The 21268-nt window shown below is 40.0% G+C and overlaps 2 protein-coding genes across 2 annotated transcripts; one reads left to right on the top strand and one right to left on the bottom strand.

The window, feature by feature from the left end:
* Nucleotides 1–10588: 10588 nt before the first annotated feature.
* Nucleotides 10589–12595, bottom strand: LOC116131204 (exocyst complex component EXO70B1-like). Its single transcript, XM_031416848.1, has one exon. It carries the CDS (start codon nucleotides 12593–12595, stop codon nucleotides 10589–10591), a length of 2007 nt encoding a protein of 668 aa, XP_031272708.1.
* A 3626-nt stretch (nucleotides 12596–16221) lies between these two features.
* LOC116131299 (serine/threonine-protein kinase PBS1-like) lies at nucleotides 16222–20976 on the top strand. Its single transcript, XM_031416962.1, has 5 exons — nucleotides 16222–16683; nucleotides 17320–17528; nucleotides 18523–18712; nucleotides 19578–19969; nucleotides 20088–20976. Exons 1-5 carry the CDS (start codon nucleotides 16563–16565, stop codon nucleotides 20568–20570), a joined length of 1395 nt encoding a protein of 464 aa, XP_031272822.1. The 5' UTR covers nucleotides 16222–16562; the 3' UTR covers nucleotides 20571–20976.
* The last annotated feature ends 292 nt before the right edge of the window (nucleotides 20977–21268 follow it).

Raw genomic sequence — 21268 nt, 5'->3', positions numbered from 1 at the left:
GCAGTGCTCCCAACCGAGGGGAGAATATGAGGGCTGATCACAAATGGACTAATGATGATCAGAGAAAAGAAAAGAAGTAGCGGTACGTGCCCAAGAAATCTTATGCCCTAGTTCCTCGTCGCGATCATGACAAAAGTCAATACACTCCTTTGAATGCCTCGGTATCGGTTATTCTGGATAAATCAAAGGAGACCGGTTTGCGCGGAGAGCCCGAACCCATGAAGGATCCCCCCTCAACCAGAAACAATAAAAAGTATTGTCGTTATCATCGGGATAATGGGTACTACACTGATGAGTGTCGGGTTCTCAAACAAGCAATTGAGGACCTCATTAAATAGGGGCACTTCAAAGAGTATGTTGATGACTCAGCTCCCGTTTAGGAGAAAATTCATGAGGAACCAAGGAAGAGGCGTCGTGGTTGCAAAGGTCTCTACAGTGTGGGGATCATCTTTGGAGAACCACACCCCGCGGGGAACTCTCAAGGTGCCTAGGAAAGGTATGCTCGGAAAGCCCGTCATGACCCCATAAGTGTCATGAGCATGACACCGCGACCCGCCAAGGTTCGTAGAGAGGAGGAAATCACTTTCTCCGAGAAAGACTCGGTGTGATTGCATCATCCCCATGAGAATGCTTTCGTTATCACGCCTGAAATAGGTCAGTGCGAAGTCTACAAGATACTGGTGGACAATGAAAGCGCTGTGAATATCTTATTTCAACGAGCCTTTGAGAAGATGAAACTAGACGAGACAAATCTAAAGCCTGCCTTTATCCCTATGTATGGTTTCACTGGCGATCATTTGATTCCCAAAGGGATGATCTAGCTTCAGGTCACGTAGGGAGAAACCAACAAGTTAACCAAAATGATTGAGTTTTTAGTAATAGACCGTCTTTCTGCTTTCAATGGCATCTTGGGATGACCTCTACTACGAAGCTTCAAGGCAGTCGCCTTAATATACCATCTGAAGATGAAGTTCCCTACCCCGACGGGGATAGAGGAAGTAAGTGGATCTCGACGCGTATCTCGCGACTGCTATGTAAAGGCAGTGCAGATGGCGTGCAAGGGAAAGGGAGTACCAGTTGGCATCCCTAAGCAAGCAATGACGATCAGCAGGATCAAGCCACAGCCTGGCCTGATTAAAGATGACATGGATCCTCACATTTGGGAATGCCCTCACAATGGGCCGGTCGAGGACCTATTCGAGGTATCGGTCTATCAAAGCAAGTTGACCCGAGTGTTAAGGATCGGGAGTAATCTCAACCCTCAGCTCGCCAACGACCTCACAAGCTTCCTTAGGGAAAATGTCGACGTATTCGCATGGACTCATGCTGACATGGTCGGGATCAACCTAAATGTTATATGTCATGCCTTGAATATTGATAGTGCAGTCAGGCCGGTTTGCCAAAAAAGGAGAGTAATTGACCTCGAGCAGTATACCACCTTAAAAGTTGAGGTAGATAACCTCCTCTTGAATGGGTCCATCTAGGAGGCACTTTACCCGAGCTGGGTTACCTACCTGATCTTAGTAAAGAAGTCTACCAGCAAATGGTGGACGTGTATTGACTTCACCGACCTCAATAAGGCATGTCCGAAAGATAACTTTCCCTTGCCGAGAATCGACCAACTCGTCGATGTCACCTCCGAACATGAGTTGTTGAGTTTTATGGACGCCTACTCGAGATACAATCAGATTCTGATGTACGCATCAGACGAAGAGCATACCTCCTTTGTTACAAATCGAGGGCTGTATTGCTATAAGGTTATGCCGTTCGGCCTAAAAAATGTTGGGGCGACTTACCAATGGTTGGTTAACCGAATGTTTTCCGAGTAGATCGAAAAATCAGTGGAAGTCTATGTCGATGACATGCTGGTCAAATTGCATGTCGCTTCAAATCACATAGCACATCTCGCTGAGATGTTCGGTATACTCCGAAGGTACATAATGAAGCTCAATCCCCTGAAGTGTTCATTTGGAGTATCCTCGGGAAAATTCTTGGCGTATATGGTTAACCAGAGGGGAATAAAAATTAACCCCAAAAAGATTCAAGCTCTCCTTGATATGAGGAGCCCAACCAACCGAAAACAAGTTCAGAGTCTTAATGGGCGAATAACGGCTCTTAGTAGCTTCATATCAAGAGCAATAAATCGTTGCTTGCCATTTTTTAATATACTCAGGGCTAACAAGAAGTTCGAGTGGACTCTGGACTGCGAACAGGCTTTCCAAAGCATACAAGAGCACCTCGAAAAGCCACATCTCCTGTTCAAGCTGCTTCTTCAAGAAATTTTTCTCTTGTATCTATCCGTCTCTCAGCATGCGGTCAGTGCAACTCTGATTCAGGAAGAAAACAGAGTCCAATGGCCAGTATATTATGCGAGCAGGCGTCTGCTGGACGCCGAAATACGTATCTAGAAATGGAGCAATTAGCTTATGCCCTGCTAGTCACCTCCAAAAAGTTACGACTTTATTTCCATGCCCACACTATCCATGTATTGACCAACTACCCGCTCAAGCAAGTCCTCCAAAAGCCAGAGGCTTCTGGTAAGTTGCTCAAGTGGGTGATGGAACTAAGTCAGTTCGATCTGCAGTACAGACCGAAAGCAACCATTAAAAGGCAGGTTATTGCCAATTTCGTTTCAGAGTTTTCACACCAACCAATTTAGGAATCCGAGCAACAGTCTAGCGAAGTCACCTAGGAAACTATTCAGAATCTATCGACCTGGAGCCTCTATGTCAATGGATCCTCGAATAGGAAAAAGGTCGGGCATGTCTTCTCCTCTTTAGTCCTGAGGGGACTCACATCCACGATATTCTTCGGTTTGGGTTCAATGCTACCAACAACAAGGCTGAGTATGAAGCACTGCTCACTAGTCTGCAATTGGCAAAAGAAATGGGGTCAACCGCGATCAATATTCATAGCGACTCTATGCTGGTTGTTAATCAGATTTTGGGAGAGTATCAAGTCAAGAAAGAAACCTGATCAATTATTTGAAGAAAGCTAAGGCCGCACTCAAGTCTTTCAAGCACTTTGCGATCGCACGGATTCCTAAAGACAATAATTCTGTCATAGATGCCTTGGCAAGAATAGCCTCATCGTTGGACTCAGATGCCCCAGAAAGTATTCATGTTCGATACATAGAGATCCCTAGTATTAGCTCGCCCAAACAGGTCGTGGTTACGATAAAATCAGTTTCCTGGATGACCGTAGTTATTCAGTATCTCCTAGACGGGACCTTACCCAATGACAAGGTTGAGGCAAGAACCCTACGAACCAGAGCTGGTCGTTACGCACTCATAGTAGATAAGTTGTACGGGCGAGGATTCAGCGCCCTTTTTCTTTGATGTGTAACCGACGAGAAAGCAAATTATATTATGAGTGAGATACATGAAGAGATCTGCGGTAATCACACTGCCGCACGATCCCTCGCTAACAAAGTTGTTTGTCAAGGGTACTACTGGCCCCTACTTCAAGAGGATACCTTTAACTTTGTAAAAAAGTGTGACAAGTGCCAACAGTTCTCGAACGTACCGCAAGCTTCTTCCCACCAGCTCATAACTATGACCAGCCCCTAGCCATTTTTCATGTGGGGAATTGATCTTATTGGACCCATGCCAACCGGAAAGGGAGGGGTCAAGTATGTTGTGGTCGTGGTGGATTATTTCACCAAGTGGGCCGAAGCTGAACCCTTGGTCGTGATCACTACCAAGAAGCTCACGGACTTTATCTTCAAAAATATAGTGTGTCGTTTCGGAATTCCTCATACACTCATCTCTAATAATGGGAAGCAGTTTGCCAATGAGGAATTCAAGCAGTTTTGTGATAAACTGGGGATCCATAAAAAGTTCGCCTCAATCGCAAGACCGCAAGCCAATTGCCAAATTGAAGCTATCAACAAGACCATCAAGCATACTTTGAAAGCTAAGCTTGGCGTTGCCAAGGGAAATTAGCCCGACGACCTCCCAGAAGTCCTATGGGCATACAAGACAACTCCAAGAACCTCTATTTCAGAAACGTCTTTCTCGCTAGCATATGGCTGGGAGGCTATAATCCCAGTGGAAGTGGGGGCTAGTTCACTTTGGAAGGACCTGTTCAATGAAACAGACAACGAAGCACTTTTTCGTGCAAGTTTGGACTTAGTTGAAGAACACCGCAGCAAAGCTCGATTAAAGATAACAGCCTACCAGCAGTGTGCGAAAATTCTTCGACTCTAAAGTCAGGAGAAGAGACTTTTAGGTCGGCAATCTGGTTCTGAAAGAAGTCATTCTCGGTACAAGGGAACTAAGAGCGGGAGTATTGGGATCGAACTGGGAGGGCCTATATCGCATCGCTAAAGTGATATGGCTGGGGACTTATCACCTCAAAAGGTTCAACAGTTCCGAAGTACTGCGAGCTTGGAATGCTGAGCATCTTCGCCTCTATTATCAGTAATCCCGAACTCACTCTTTTAATTTCCTCGTCAAAATTCCCTTGAAAACTTTGTAATTAAGATCGCTTTTAAGCCAAATTCATCTTGTATAAATATATGATTTTATTCCTTGCATTGTTTTTATCTTTCTGTTCGCATATGTAATGTTTGTGAAGTACGAAAAATTATAAGTGCTCACAAATAATTTAAAAAATGATCATTTTATTCATAAATTTCTAAGTACAAGAGAATATGCAAAGGCAATCAAAAGCAAGATTGTGGGAAAAATAAAGGCAGAAGCGATCACTGGTCTTCGTCCCTAGGCCCTGAAGGTGCAACCTCGGTATCTCCAGGTTGGTCGCCGACCACCTGGTCAGCTGCTGGGTCCTCCGGGACGTACTCCTCCGGTTGATCCTCTTCTAAGTGAGGCCCTAGACCTTCCTCCTGCTCATCAGCTCTCGCCATAGAGGCAAGGATCCTCTGGTAATCATCCGGAAGGTCGGTGAGGTCCATGGTCGGGTTCTTTGGCCGAAGGGCATAAATGGACTGAATCAACCAATCAGTAGCTTTCCTTTCAATTTGCAATTCTTGTCGCTTCATCTCTTCGGTTAATGAAGCGGCCCGCCCTTGGGATAATTCGAGGTTCGCCTCAAGTGCCCTCCCCTACTTCTCGAAAGTTTCCCACAACCGAGCTCTCTCTTCCTCCGCCCGCAAGGCCCGCTCGAAGTTCCCTCACAACTCTAGCTCTTTCTCGCTAGCCTCTTTGGTGAGCTTGGCTACTGTCCTTTGAAGCTGTTTAAGCTCTTCTCCCCTCTTCTCCAGCTCGGTCTTCTGGAAGTCCATTGTGTGAAGAGTAGAGTTTCTCTTTGACATGTACTGGTTCGTTTGAACGATGTTCAGGCCTAGCTCTTCCTTCGCAATTGCTAAGTCATGCCTCAGCTGCGTGTTCTCTTCCTTCAGCTCGAAGAGTCCCCCGGTAGCTTCCAGTTGGATCTTTTGTTGGGCCAAGTGCATGGCGAGCAAATACTGGATAGTGAAATAAGCAAGCATTAGACTGTCTCCTGGAAAAGAGTAAAGTATTGGAAAGTCCTCGACAAGGACAAATTGTCTAACCTGCCTTTGCATTTGAACCGCCTTAATCATTAGGTCTGCAGGGTTGGAGACCACAAGCTCTTCAAAGACTTTGGCAAGTTGGCACTCCAAAAGGGTGAACACCACTGGTTGCAGGTGCTCTGGAAGTTGACCCATAAAGTCTAACACTGGTGTGTCAGCTCCTGAAGCAAAGGGCACCTCGCGAGTTAGCCCTTTGCCTTCTTTCCTCCAGGAAGCTGCAGACTCCCTTTGTCCCCTATGCGGACAAACCAGTGTAACCCCCGTCGCGCGCCTTGAGCTCCCTCCTGAGCAAAAAGCCTAATAAGGTTGCGACCTCCTAGGCTACACCCCTAAGCCCTCCGGCTCGGACTTTGATTCCTTGGGTTGCAGCACCCTTCGTTTCTTAGACTTTTGGCCCATGGTCTTCTGCTTTGGGCGTGCGACCGTGGGCTGAGAAGGTTCTGTTAGTTGTTCGGTGGGTGGTTGCGCCCCCACCTGTGCTCCTTCAACAAGGGTGTCACTAGGGCCCGCCTCGGCTGGTTCCATGGCCCCAACCCAGGGGAAAACGAACCCCCTCTCTCTCAACGACCTTGGCACTCTGGGCAGCATATTCGCTGCATGCAAGTACTGTTAGTAAAAGAGTTCGCTACATGCAAAACCAAAAATTTGAAAAGATTGCGGACACTTACGAAGTAAGGGTTCCAAAGTCGCTTCAGAATTGAAGAAACTGTACTTCCTCAAATTGGCGGTTGTTATGAGTAGTTTCACATCATGACAGTGATTTGGCAAGTTATCGAATGAAACTATTCGGTTGAAGTCAAAGAGATCTGTCAACCTGGTCGACTTGTTTCCTGCGAAGAGACAAGAAAGATCATTAGAATTAGAAAGTAAATCCCAAAAAGAAAAGAAAAAATTCACTAAGTACAAAAAGGGAAGACTTACTCGGCTCCCTAAAGTGGCAAATGCCATCATAATGAAAAAAGAAAAACTTGGTCTCGTATGCTCTGACATTACTGGAGTAATTGAATATGCCTCCCTCGATCGTGGATCGCTTCGAGAGGTAGTAAGAATCTTTGTCCTTGCTCTTTTTTAAATAGTACGAGCAAACGAGCTCCAGCGCAGTCAGCTGGCCGAGGCCGTACTTGGCGCACGCGATATACATAGTCACGGCTATCATATATGCGTTAGGCGTCAGCTATAAAGGTGTGACCCCAAAGTAATCGAGGATCGACCTAATAAAGGGATGGAAGGGAATTAGTGCTCCGCATTTGAATATAGCTTTAGAGATCGCAGCCATTTCCTCTAGCGGATTTTGAGTTGTATGTGACCTGTACCGGTAGACGTCTACGCTAAGTGCGTATTGGTCTACTGCCTTCTGTATTTACTCTCGAGTAGCCACTGGGGGGTCCTACGCCTGCGAGCTCGTCCCCTCGTTTATTCTAGTCGCTGTAGGGTCCTCTCTTCTACGGTCTAAAAAAGGGGGACACATATTGATTACTCAGTCTCTGTACAAAATTTTGTACGATGACGTGGAAGAACAAAACCCTAATGTATCTTCAAAAAATCCTAAAAAAACCCTTGGGGACCACCCCCAATGGTTCCTACCTTGAAAACCTATTCCTTACAGAAGTCTAGCCATAAACACCCACCATTATCGCCTGGTTAAGTTGTCCACGAAATAGAAAAAGGAAAGCAATGGAAGGATCTTCCTTACCTTTTTGGCTGTGGGGGTCGAACTTCTTACTGTTAACGGAAAGTGCGCACCAACTTGAAGGATTGAAAATCTGGTCTCGTAAGAGCTTTTTGCTTTTTTTGAAAGTATGAGTGTTATGACATTGCATAAGGCGAGCCTGGGGTTTTATAGTGGAGGAAACGGCGATTGGTCTCCCCAATCGCCAAAGCCAAGCAACTTTTGGGTAGAATGCGTCTCTCGCCGTTGATCTCGACCACGTGTCATCAATCAGCGATGGTCGCGATCAACAGCGAGAAGGAGTAATCGCCACGCTTCAAGAAATTCAATCGTCGCGTCTCTCCGTTGAAATAATCAAACGACGGCTCAATTCTCTCCTCCACATTAAATGCGCCTTTATCCGCATTTAATGTCCTGATAAGGAATGTCATTTCAGCATGTCTTGCATTTAATGCGCATGGCTAGCACTTATTGCGCATAAGACACGTTTGTCAAAATAAAGGATACTTCATTAATGGATTAGCTGTCAAGCGCAACGGATAACATTTAAAGAGGTCGTTGGAAAAGAACACTCTTCGTCGCATGGCGATTGCAAAGCGATGTGATTCCTTGCCTCCAGCAAAAACATGCCAAGTGCAATCAGGTCGTGGACCTCGGTTAAGATAAGAGGTGCATCGATACAGCACTGAGTAAGGTCTAATCCAGGTCGTTGACTTTGTGGAAGAAGACCATCTCAGGTCGCTCATAGAAAAATGTTTTGCGACCTCCTTGTAGCCAGGTCTGCTCAACCAGGCGTCATTTGGATATGTCAAATCATGGCATAATTATGAAGTTCTCAAGGTTCGATCCTTAAACCTTAAAAACTGGGGGACTTCTGCTATACCGGAAAAAGTAGGTCTGACATGGAGCCTCGTCAGTAAAGGATGGTCAAAGTTCAGAACAGTTCTACGCCGTCCATGTGCGGCTACATCGCACCTAGTGCAAGTGGCATGGCTCATGTCAGTGCAGCAGGTGAGTGCCAGGCCAACAAGCAGCTGGAGATCACCCACGTGTCAAAGCCTTGCTTTAATCGAGGAAATCCCTTAGACAGGTGATCAATGGGACGCAAAGAAAGGATTTGCACGGCACCTACCCACTTGTAGTTTTCATAATCATTACCTTGAACTTTCCCACTATAAATAGAGGACTTCACTCTCATTTGAGGGAATTAGCTGATTTTACGCTGAAATAACTCTCTCTCTCTCTAAATTGTAACTCAACTTGCTGAACGCAACATGATCACTCTCTCTTATTAATACAATAACAGTGGACGTAGAATTCGCTTTAGAGCATTCGAACCACTTTAAATATTGCTCTTCACCTTTTATTTGATTCAATCGCCTCATATCACGTGTGACTTCTAAGTCATTTTAGCATTTTACACGTGTGAGTAGTTGGTGTCAAAATCAAGCATCAACAGTGGTGATGAGCATAAATCAAAGGGAGATAATTTAGATGATATATACTTTGGACATGATAATCTAAATGCAGCACCTATCTTATGAGATCTTCTATACATCCCGTGCGGTCTAAGTATAGAATTAATTACACAACTCAATATGCAAGTTCACAACAATAAGAAAGGGCATGTGAACTAAATTTTGACGGTAATGTAAGAGATTGTGTGAGGGTTAAATACTAACTTAAGTACCACACCCAACGCTAGGGGTGTTTGGTTTCGAGTATCCTGCATTTTTTTAAGGAACCGGAACCGACGGTTCTGGTTCTTGGGTAATGGGTATCCAAAACCAGAACCTATAACAACGGTTTCGGTTTCGGTTTCGGTTTCAAGTACCCTATAAAATTACAATTACCCCCCAAAAGTTTTCAAAATGGAAAAAAATCCTTAAAAACTTACAAATCCCCCCCACCTAGCACTTGTTAACAAAAATAAAATTACAAATTCAAAATTACGAACTTCATTACTTTGTAAAGGTAGATTCTCAAAAGTCAAACCAACTTACTTTAAATGTTATGAAATATAAATATAAATGTATTCACGTTACTTTGTTTACAAAAGTTTTTTATTAAACCCTCCTACTCTTTAATTTTATTTTATGTTAGTCTCAGTTCCCGGTTTCGATTTCGGTTCCTAACTGTAAGAACTGAACCGAAATCGGAACCGCACAAAGACGGTTCAAAAAATTTAGAATCGGAACCTACCTGTTGACAATTAGTTCCAGGTAGGAACCGGAACCAAACCTCGCGTACTCGTCGATTCCGGTTCTATTCGGTTCTTTTGAACACCTCTACCCAATGCCCATTGGAGCACACACTTCGAAGATGGGTCAAACATCTATGACAAAGTAGAACTAACTCCACATCCAATTTGAAACTAGCGATGGACATTTTTTCAGTGGATATACTCAATTCCAAAAATTTATCGTGCCAACATTGCTAGCTACGCCCAGTGACCACACCGCCAATACATCAAGTTTGAATTTTGTAATGATTCTGTAATCAACTTGAATTGGTATGAATTTGATTTGGTGTGCCGAAGGGGTAGGTTTTGATGATTTGGTGCATTGATGTTGTATTCTAAGTTTCTAACGGATGATTAAGGAAACTTCAGGATTCTTTTATTGTAGTTTGTTGTATAATAAATGACAATATATTGATAGGTGAATTAATAATGATGAATAAATACATGTAGAAAAAACCCATAAACATGATAATGGGCTAAGCCCAACCCCACATCGACCAACCCAACTCTATCTAATAGGATCAGGTTAAGGGTCATACTAAGAAGTAAATTTGAGCTCTCATCAAATCGATTTGTATCTCTCAAAATTTTTTTTTTTTTTTTTTTGGTTTTTTTGGGTAACGGGGATATTTTGACTTCTTTGCACGAATCTTAATTAGTTCTTGAGATCTATTAAACACCCTACAAGTTCAAAGGACTAGATAAATCACAATGTTATTATAGTAGGTGACAACAACATTTGTACTGAGGCACTCAAGGAAGCAAACCTCTTTGATTGCCAGGCTAACCGTTAGAGGTTAGTGTCCCTCGTTGCTAAATACACATTTAACATTTTTCACAATTTATAATGATCCATCATAATTTTCACCTACTAAGTCCTAATTAACTGAAAAAGTTATCAACTAATTTCCTGTATATCTCCTGCTTAGCATAGTACTATATCTTAATTACTAAGCATGTAATTTCTCCATAACGTGTATCAAAATATTTTTACAAATTTAATTCCTATAAAATTGTAAAATACACAATAAAAACAACTGCATATGAAGTATCTCAAACCTCCCTGTAATTAAATGATTATGTTAAAAAAGAGTTACACTGTGTCAAATAGAAACACACGAATGCATGGATTTAATTAATGTAACAATCAGCTTCACCATTATCAGGTTCTTCTCCTCCCCATAGACATTGGATTTCCATCAAATAATTCTTCAATGTATGTCTCGATATCTTCTGGTTGATACTTGATATACTTTTCTCCTTGTTTACTACCTTCCAAAAATTGCCTAAATCTTCCCAAAAATGACCGGTAAGCCGGGATCACTACCGCCGATATCGAAACTCGAAGCTCAGATTGGAGCTGTTCGTCACTCACCACCCACGTGCTCTGTGTCTTATGTATCTCTTCAAACAATGTATTAAAATTCTTGAACCTTTCTTTCAATACAGGCTTCAACACCTTCCCATTACTTTGTAACCCTTCATGGCTAATGCATTGTAACACTCTACTCCACGTTTCTCTCTGGTAACTCTTATGGTATTGCCTCAAATCAGTTGACCTCTTTCTGCGCCATGTGGCACCCATTATATCATGAATCTCCGTGGAACCTTTGATCTTCTGTAAAATATATCTCCCGTTATTCATCAAGAAAATGTTACTCAATGAAGGGTCCCTGTACAGCTTTGACTTCATATCAAGATTTGCATCCAACAAATCCATAATCGTCATCAATCGTTTCGAAAACGGAGATTTTCTTGGCGTCCCATTATCCGAACAGTTCTCAGGTTCGGGCTCATTTGACATGTCTACTCCTTCCTGCTGTTTAAACACTTCTTCTAACGTGTCCGTGTATTCACAAGCGTATTTTAGATAATTCATTGTATAGCGAGTCAAGGGGTGAACTTGACCACTGGGTACCGGGATTCTACCTTGGTCACTCTTGATTGAACTTTCAAGTTCAGAGAATATGTTGACGGCCATTTTGCCAATCCGGGATTGAGCAACGCATATCTCGAATATTAAATCTTTGGCACTCTCACAAGAACACAAATCACCCATAAGTGGAAGCATGTCTCTAAAAGTCTCATGCATATCCAAAAATTTAAACAGTTTCTCCGTTGAACTCTTTGTTAATACAACACCTTCACCGAAGTTAAGAAACCTTTTAATAACTACCGCTGCAAGATCACTGAACAATCTTTGAGATATTGATGGATACTCGGAGAAGATTGAGTCCGAAAGTTTGCGTTCTCCGGGGAAGAGAACCGTGTAACAATGCCTGAAGATGCTGATCCACATGCTGATTTCTCCTTCAAGTGATTCCCATTGCATTCTTTGTACATCATCAAAACTAATATTGTCAAATCCTAGCTTGGTGAGTTGATCTCCGAGCGCCATTTTCCTGAAGATACTATACACCAAGCAACATTCTGATTCGTAACCAGCTGAGATCATTGATGTTGCAATCTTGTTCATGTTTGAGATTGCTTCTTGTGAGAAATCTGGGAACTCCTCGTCTTCATTGGACACGGTTTCTGGTAGAGCACATCGATCTAAGTCTTTAGTTGAGAGGGAATTATAATTGAAAGTGGATTGTTTCGGTGTCTTTGGAGTTTTGAGTTCTAAACGGCAGCGCTTAGGGTATAAAAGTGCACGGAACTCTTCATCCAACAAAGACATGGCTCGATGAAGAACATTGCTTCCTTGGTTTAGAGAAGACCCCATTTCATCTTTGGAAGAAAATTCACCCATGCCATTTAACAGCTTTGAAACGCGTTTCACACATTCAAATAACAAATCATCCTCCTCCTGATTTTCTCCAAACCTCATTGAACTTTCCCTGGATTCATATTGTTTAATGAATGATTCAAAAATCCTGTAAAAGGACCCTATTGATTCCGGAATTTGTGACGGTTCTGGAGATAATGTATCAATGAATTCATCAACCTCTGGAAGAACCTGAGGAAGGGAAGCTGACTCATCAACAATATTCTTCTGTGGTATCTCCTTTTGATAAGCTGCCGCCGCATCCCCTTTTAAATGGTCCATAGTTGATTTTGTACGAATGATTTCTGATTGATGTCTGGCATGAGATGCACATTCATTCCTTCTATGGTCACGACTTTTGGGTAAAGTTGCAGAGGTCTCTAGAGCTAAGAATTTCTCCATGGCTGAATCTAACTTTCAACAGACACTTTGCATGTAATTTCGTTTTTATTTTTTATTTTTTTTTAATCTGTTGAAGATTAGATTAGATTAGATCAGACTGATGGAGCAAACGATAATGGAGGTGAAGAATCATAGCGTAAATGGTGGAGACTTGTTGTTCATTAATCAGGCATAATTTAGTTTTGGGCTGGCACACGGTGGATAGAATTGTGATATTTTTATTGTTGTGGCCGTTAGTTTTTTGTAAGGTGGCAAATTCTCGTTGACAGTTGACCTTTCCCCATTTCCCATTTTGTTTGTGCTTTGCACGACCTTCCCAGTTTCTCTTATAATTATCCCCGACCTATGCGACGAGTCATCACCCCGCATGTTCTTCGGCTAGCCTTGCGGAAATCCCTCGATCTCATTGGTTCTTTTTCTCAATTGGGCCTTCCGTTTATAGAGGCCCAATAAGACTCAAAAAATTCCATGCTTAACCCATGATTTATAATTTAATTTGTATCTTAATTAATAATAAAATCGTAATTAGTGGCGAGTAATTGGACAAAACAAAAGAGGAAGAAGTATAATGGACAAAGTGTCCACCATTTTAGTGGACTGTACTTTTTAGTACAAAATCTGGCCTACACTACATATCATCTGAATATTTTTCATATAATTGGTATAATATGTGTCAGCAAGCACTCTTTAGTCTTTATTCAGCCATTCACCGAATTTGGAGGCCTTAAATCATGCTATAAATATCAATATACTAGCTAATTATTCTAGCTTTTCTGTACACATCTGATCTGGGGTTTTTGGGGTAGTTTTTATTTTGGTATTGGTTGATATTATAAAATTTAAAATTGAACGTTCAACGATTGTTAATTAGCGGTGAGCACGTGGGCACGTAGAGGATTCTTCATAATAATCCATCTAAAATTCAGTGTGAAAGCTATTTGGTCAAGAAAGTGAAAGCTTATAGCCGCCTTAAATCACCTTCTTCCCTTTTACTTTTTTTCCATTTGGGAAATTCCTTTTAGTCCGGTAAATTCTTTCTGGTCAACTTTTAATGGTAGTTGACCACTCAGAATCCATGAATTCAACCTACTCTTGTGTAGGTAGTATAGCTGTATAGACAAAAGAGTAAACGACCTGGTCCCACCCAAATAATTGACCGAAGACGTCCATCCATGAACTTTTAAAATATCATTTTTCTATCTAAACGTTATATCTCGTTAGTAATTTGTGTTAAATACAATAATATTTATTATAAAGACGAAAATACCCTTAACAAAAACCTCATCATCTCGACCTGCAGCTCTCACCGATCACGGGCGAACGTCCACAGCTTTTTCGCACGTTTTCCCCTCTTATAGCCGCCTTAATCATCTTCTTCCTTTTTACTTTTTTCCATTTGGGAAATTCCTTTTGGTCCAGTAAATTCTTTCTGGTCAAGTTCTAGTAGTAGTTGACCACTCAAAATCCATGAATTAAACCTACTCTTGTATAGACATAGACAAAAGAGTAAATGACTTTGTCACACCCAAATAATAGACTAACGACACTTTCTCGCCCATCGATTTTTAAAATACCATTTTCCTACCTAAACGTTATATTTCATTAGTAATTTATGTTAAATACAATAATATTTATTGTAAAGACAAAACTACCCTTAACAAAAGCCCTTCATCCCGACCTGCAACTCTCATCGATCGCGGGCAGACGCCAAGTGCTTTTTCGCACGTTTTCCCCTCTTATAGCCGCCTTAATCACCTTCTTCCCTTTTACTTTTTTCCATTTGGGAAATTCTTTTTGGTCTAGTAAATTCTTTTTGGTCAAGTTTTAGTAGTAGTTGACCACTCAAAATCCATGAATTAAACCTAATCTTGTATAGACATAGACAAAAGGATCCTTCCAATAGAATTGTGACAAAAATTGAAATTTGAAAGGGTTGGAATCTCAGAGATAGGGGGATTTACAAGTGAAGAAGAATCAGGGGGGTGGCGTTGGTTTTTGTATTATTGTCGGTGGCATGTTATGAGTGCGATGGGTGGAGCAGTTCAAAAATTGAATGGACAGATGTGGCTTAAGCGGCGACCCACTTGACATGGCGATTTTGATTTTTGGAGTCATTTTCTGAGAGCACTGCTGTGTTGGCAATTCCGTTTCATCTACGCCTCACATTTGGTATCTATATAATCACAATGCTATACATGATTGGCAGATGCTTTTCTTTCATTTTCTTTGGGAAAACAACATCAAATTATTAGTTTCATATGATAAGAAATTTAACTTGTTTGTTTGTTGTTTCTGCGTGTGAAATAAATACGAAATTCTATCATCCAATTTCCTAAAAAAACAAAGCCAACGCCAAATTTAATTTGAAAATCCAAGTATGAAATCGAAACCCATGTCAAACTTTACAATCTTTAAGAAATGGTTGGTGATGAAGTATTCGTTAAACTTTACAATCTTCCAAAAATAGTAAAACCCTAATTACCCTGTAAGAAATAGTAAAACAAAAATCCTTGCCTAACTATAACAATAATTGTTTGACTCTTCTTTGAAGGACAAAATTTGTATGGGAGGACAAATCAATAAAAGCAAAATCCCCCCAGACACTAATAAGGATGGTCATTAGGGTTTTTATCCTACTGATAATTTCAAGGTCTCGGAAGATTAATTAAGGCAGTAATAGATCTAGAAATTTCTATTAGAATAAGCTAAAATAAAAACTGATTGCATATAACATTTATATTATGTTTTTCTAATCGAAATTGCCACAAAAAGAAAAAAAAATACATATTAATATATATTTTTTTTTTTTAATTTGAGGATATTCTCTAGACCGTTCCTAAGTTGAGGTGCGTGCAAACTAGTCCAAACATCCATGTGATAAAAAACAAAAAGGATAAAACAATTGGTTAGGGAATATATAAAAGGATTTGGGATCTAACCTAATTGGTTTAAGTAATGAAATCGGCATCTTCATTTGATTTTGTAACTCTCTCTAGAATGTCTTCAAAGAAGAGAAGAGCACGTGTTTGGTTGAATAATTCACTTTGTGCTTAAGTTATATATATATTCATATGAGATGATAGATGCTTATTCTACATACTTCAATCCCAAACTAACCTTTTTATCCTAATTAAATTCTTTTGGTCTCCTCTCCTCTTACGTAACTTACTCTGTCCAATTTCAATTTAACCAAATTGTGACCATAATCAACTTCTGAAAAATATGATGTACTTTTTAGCCCATAACATAAACTAAATTTGTCGACAAATTTAAGGAATCATAGACGGATTGAGTTACGGTTGAACTAGAATTGGAAACCCAAATCAAAGTATTGTTAACACCAAAAATGTGAAGGATCAAAAAGACATAATCTAAGTAAAGTTGTTAGAACTAACTGTAACACAAAGTACAGAACGTAACCGGAGGCTTTATGTAACGTTTTCCTTGTGCGTTCCGCCAGTCCCGCCAATTGACACGTACACACGTATTTTTGGTTTATCTTTTTACAACGTCATTGTCTTTCTCTCTGGTGGTGAAATGAAGTGGTGATTGGATAAAAAATTAAAGATGGAAACTTGTGAAAATCTAGAGAGGAGTTTCTATTTTTATTAATACGGTCAAACTTTTTGTAGTGGCAGAGATTGTTATAAACACATTGCATTTGTATGCACACTGTAGTGTTCAGCAAGCCGAAGACAAAGCCGGCTCTGTTTCACTTCAAAAACATTTTTCTCTTTCTCTTTCTCTTTCTCTTTCTATCATCTCTGCTTACCCAATACCAACTCAAAGTTTTTATCTTTATTGGATTCATTTGTTTTTTGTTTGGTGGGAGATACATAGATGTTTTGTATTGGGATATGAACCGTTGATTGAGTGTGAATAAATCTGATTTTTCTTTTCCTTCTTTTGTATTTTTTTATCTTTGGGAAGAGAAGGATTTGAATAGGTTTTGATTTGATTTGAGGAGATGGGTTGTTTTCCTTGTTTTGATTCGAGGGAAGAAGAGAAGTTGAATCCAGTTAAAGAATCGGATGATCAAAAGCAAGGCCAACCTACTGTTTCTAATAACATTTCCAGGTTGCCTTCTGGTAAGTTTTGTTTATAATTTACGTGTTTTCTTATTGTTATAATTTTTGGCTATTTGGTTGATTGATCTGATCTGGGTCTGTTTGATTTATTGATGATTGGGATAAGATGCTGATGACGCTCTTTTCATTCGATTACTTTTATATTGTTTATGTTGTGTAGTTCTGCATCATTAATCAGGTTGATTAGATTTAGGAGCTAGCATCATTCTCTTCGTTTTGTGGATTATAACTTGATTGATTTTTGTTTCAAAGAATTTTAGAGCTTTGGATTATGGATTGGGATAACTGATAAGTGAGATCTCATGATGAATTTGGATCACTTAGGTTGATCTGATTGGTAATTTAGTTAGTGGGATTGGAAACATTAGTTTAATTTAAGGTCAGATATTGAAATTATATAAATTTAGTACAATCATCTTTACTTACTATGATTAAAGTTTGAGTCCATCAACTTTGCTTAATGATTTGGATTGAAATTAGTGTAATTAAGCTTTCATCTTTTGACCAATGTGGTAGAAATTACTAGTCTTCCTTTTCTTTTCAAATTTAAGGAGCTTAATTCTTGACCTTAGATTGTCTGGTTGGCATAAGATGGTATCAGCGATCCATTATTCTTTGTTTTGATGGAACCTGCAGGAAGAGAGAGACTCAGATCAAGAAGCAATGGGGGTTCTAAAAGGGAACTGCCAGTTCCCAAAGAACTTCCCGGTGGTGCCAATATCGCAGCTCAAACATTTACTTTCCGTGAGCTTGCAGCTGCAACCAGGAATTTCAGACCAGAATGTTTCATAGGGGAAGGGGGATTTGGACGTGTGTACAAAGGGCGGCTTGAGAGCACTGGCCAGGTAAATTATTCCATTCTTGCTTTTTTCATCTATCAAATCTGAATCAGAGTATATAGTTGAAATGAATAGACATTATATTATACCTGGATTTACTGGCAATAGGTCTTTCATTCTTGTTGATTAATTTATCTTTACCTACCCAATAAAGAAAGAGGAGGTAATTCCTAGACTGAAATAGCATGATGATTACAGCAATTTGAGGCCAACTATCTGGTGAAAATGGAATGGTTTTGAATAAATTTAACTATAGTGGATATGTTTTCCAAATTTTTTCTAAATCCCTTGTAGACCACCAAGTTGGTGAATCCATTTAATATGGTCAGGAGAATTAAATAGTTTCAGAACATCATCTATATATTTTGCCAGAACAAAATTAAGGATAAAATTATCAAGTGGCAAGACTTCTCAGGGCTTTGAATTGTGAATTTTTTGTTAGCATATACCTTTTTTCTGAAATTCTTCACCATAATTGATTCTTGAGCCCATACCTTACACTCTGACATGATAGCATTTGTGGGGTTACTGTTATATCTTGATGTAGTCAACCTTTCTGCAAAGAGAGCAGCAATCTCTACGTGTTCGAATGTGAATTCTCTATTCAAAAAATCTAGTGAACATTTGATTTAATGTTGCTATTAAGTTCCTATTGCTGCATGATATGCATCAGCTGTGGTTACTTTCTTAACCCCTTAAACGGAACAAATGTGAAGAAGATGTAACTACAACATACTATTTATTTGGATAATTAATTCCTTGCTTTTACCAAAGCTGCAATGCATGATAAGATTCACCATATGAAAATTGTAATAATTCCAAAGAGATCACAAGTACTTTATTTAAAGTGAGACAAATCAAAGATTTAGACTATATGACTAAGATTTCATTAGATTATTATTGAAATTATGAGATTTTACTTGCACCATGGTACCACTGCAGCTTCTGGTCTTGATGGGAATATGTTTTTGATTTCTCTGACTCTGTTTGCTCTTTGCAGGTTGTTGCTGTCAAACAATTGGATAGAAATGGCCTTCAAGGTAATAGGGAATTTCTGGTGGAGGTCCTTATGCTCAGCCTTCTTCATCACCCAAACCTAGTGAACCTAATTGGATATTGTGCTGATGGGGATCAGCGGCTCCTTGTCTATGAATTTATGCCCATGGGATCTTTGGAAGATCACCTTCATGGTAACTTTTTTTGCACTTCTGAGTTCCCAAATTTGACATTATTTCATTTGTTCATAGTTTCACGCACACCTAGGACGACTATAGAATCTATCGGAATTTTATTATATATGAATCCTATTAGTAGCCCGTTTGAGATGAATAAGTTGACAGTGCAATGAGAGGTGACTTACTGCTTGCTGAAATGATGAGATGGATGTTTGGTTGATTGAATAGGATATTAGAAGAATTCACATCCTATGATTAGTCAAAGCCTGCAAATGGGGTAATACTATGTTGCCAATAACAAGTAGTTGAGATGCCTTTGTGAATAACTCATTCTTGTTATGTTGGTTGAATTAGTGCTATTGATATAAACAACCCAGCAATAGGTAGGGTTGCTGAATTCCTTTTTGATGGATATATGTTTTTTGCCTTATACTATCTTGATTGCTCTCTTAGATGTGTTTTTAAACATTACGTATTGGCTTATAAATAAGAAATAAATGAATTGTGAGCTATCATGGAAGAAGGGGTGGTAATGCCAAATAGGTAGACACAACTTAAATAATGGATTTTTGATACTCATTTCATTCGATGGTTTTGCTGTCAACACTTGCAAGTTGCCATATACTACAACACTTTGAATTGTAGAATCTTGATGTCAAAAGTATGTGTTTATGAATACGGATGGGTGTTGGAAAGCAGAAAGAAATAAGTTATTATAGTTCGGATATTAATATTCTTCACAAAGTTGGTCTATTAAGGGCCACAGGGTGCCGTAATTGCAGTTTTATGTTCCTTGATATATTTTTATTTATTTTTAAACCTTTTAAATTAAAAGAGTTTGTTTTTCGATGTGAAGTAACTGCTGATTTCTTTGTTACAGATCTTCCACCAGACAAGGAACCACTTGATTGGAACACAAGAATGAAGATAGCAGCTGGTGCTGCCAAAGGTTTGGAATACCTTCATGATAAAGCAAACCCTCCAGTTATTTATAGAGACTTTAAGTCCTCCAACATATTACTTGATGAAGGATTCCATCCTAAGCTTTCTGATTTTGGGCTTGCAAAGCTTGGTCCAGTTGGAGACAAGTCACATGTTTCCACCAGAGTTATGGGAACATATGGTTATTGTGCCCCCGAGTATGCCATGACTGGACAATTAACAGTAAAATCTGATGTCTATAGTTTTGGGGTGGTCTTCTTAGAGCTGATTACTGGACGAAAAGCCATTGACAGTACCCGACCCCATGGAGAACAGAACCTAGTCACATGGGTAATATATTTAAATGTTGTGAAATGTAGTTACAACTTTTCTGTACAACAGTGTGTCCAGCTGAAAGTTCTGTCATTTCTTTGTAACTGAGACTGGTAGTGGTTTTATGCATGTACAGGCACGTCCGTTGTTCAATGATCGAAGGAAATTTGCTAAATTGGCTGATCCACAACTTCAGGGCCGGTACCCAATGCGTGGTCTCTACCAAGCTCTAGCTGTGGCATCAATGTGCATCCAAGAACAGGCAGCCACTCGTCCTCTGATTGGGGATGTGGTCACAGCCCTCTCTTATTTGGCAAACCAGGCATATGACCCTAATACTGCTTCACATGGGTACAGAGGTTCTGGGGACAAGGAAGACAGAAGAAGCAGAGATGATAGAGGCGGAAGAATATTAAGAAACGAAGAAGGGGGGGGATCCGGACGCAGGTCGGACTTGGAAGGGTCAGAGAAGGAAGACTCCCCAAGAGAAACCGGTAGGATGTTAAACAGGGATTTAGATAGAGAACGAGCTGTTGCCGAGGCCAAAATGTGGGGAGAGAATTGGCGAGAAAAAAGGCGGCAAAGCGCCCAAGGCAGTTTCGATGGCAATAACGGGTAGTTGTTACCACTCTTAGCATTCTTATCAGACAGTGGAAGAAACATTGGAAGCTTAGCTATAATTCCAGCGGGTTCATCCAAACAGCTTGACAATGCTTCTCTCACTTCTGAGCGGGCATCATAAGGGACTTGGTGCAACCAATGTTTAAACCCTTTTTTGTTTTTTCCTGTTTATCGTTTTTTATTTTCTTTGATTGGAACATAGCGGACGAAGATGATTATGATTATGTAAAAGAGTGTACATTATCTGCTAGGAGAGTGAAAGCAGAACAAGACGTATTTATAAAAATTTTGAGAGTAAACACGTCTTGCTCATCTTGTGCTTCTGCTTGTTCATGTTCTCTGTATCTTGTAATCTTCTTCAAAACACACTTTATACCAACTAATTGACGTAATTTTATCAAACACTTTCATATGTCAATCTTAACAGTTCATTTATGCATACACAAACTTTCTATACAACCCGTTGATTTAGTTTATCCGTGCATATGCTTTAGCTTTACTACCTAACATTGTATTTGCTTTCTATCTTGTCTGGACGCCTTCTCGCCACTTGTTCGTTCTATTTAACAATTTGGCATCAAAGATCTCTGTCACTTCTATGCTTCTCCTATATTATATTAAATGATTAAATCTCTATCGCTGAGATGAGATGATTACTGAATTTGAGATTATCTGCAAGGTACAATAATATAAAGT

Source organism: Pistacia vera, unplaced genomic scaffold, assembly GCF_008641045.1.
Source record: "Pistacia vera cultivar Batoury unplaced genomic scaffold, PisVer_v2 Contig230, whole genome shotgun sequence".
Classification (NCBI taxonomy): domain Eukaryota; kingdom Viridiplantae; phylum Streptophyta; class Magnoliopsida; order Sapindales; family Anacardiaceae; genus Pistacia; species Pistacia vera.
Note: the sequence above shows the minus strand (reverse complement) of the source record. Positions and strands in the feature narration are given on the sequence as shown.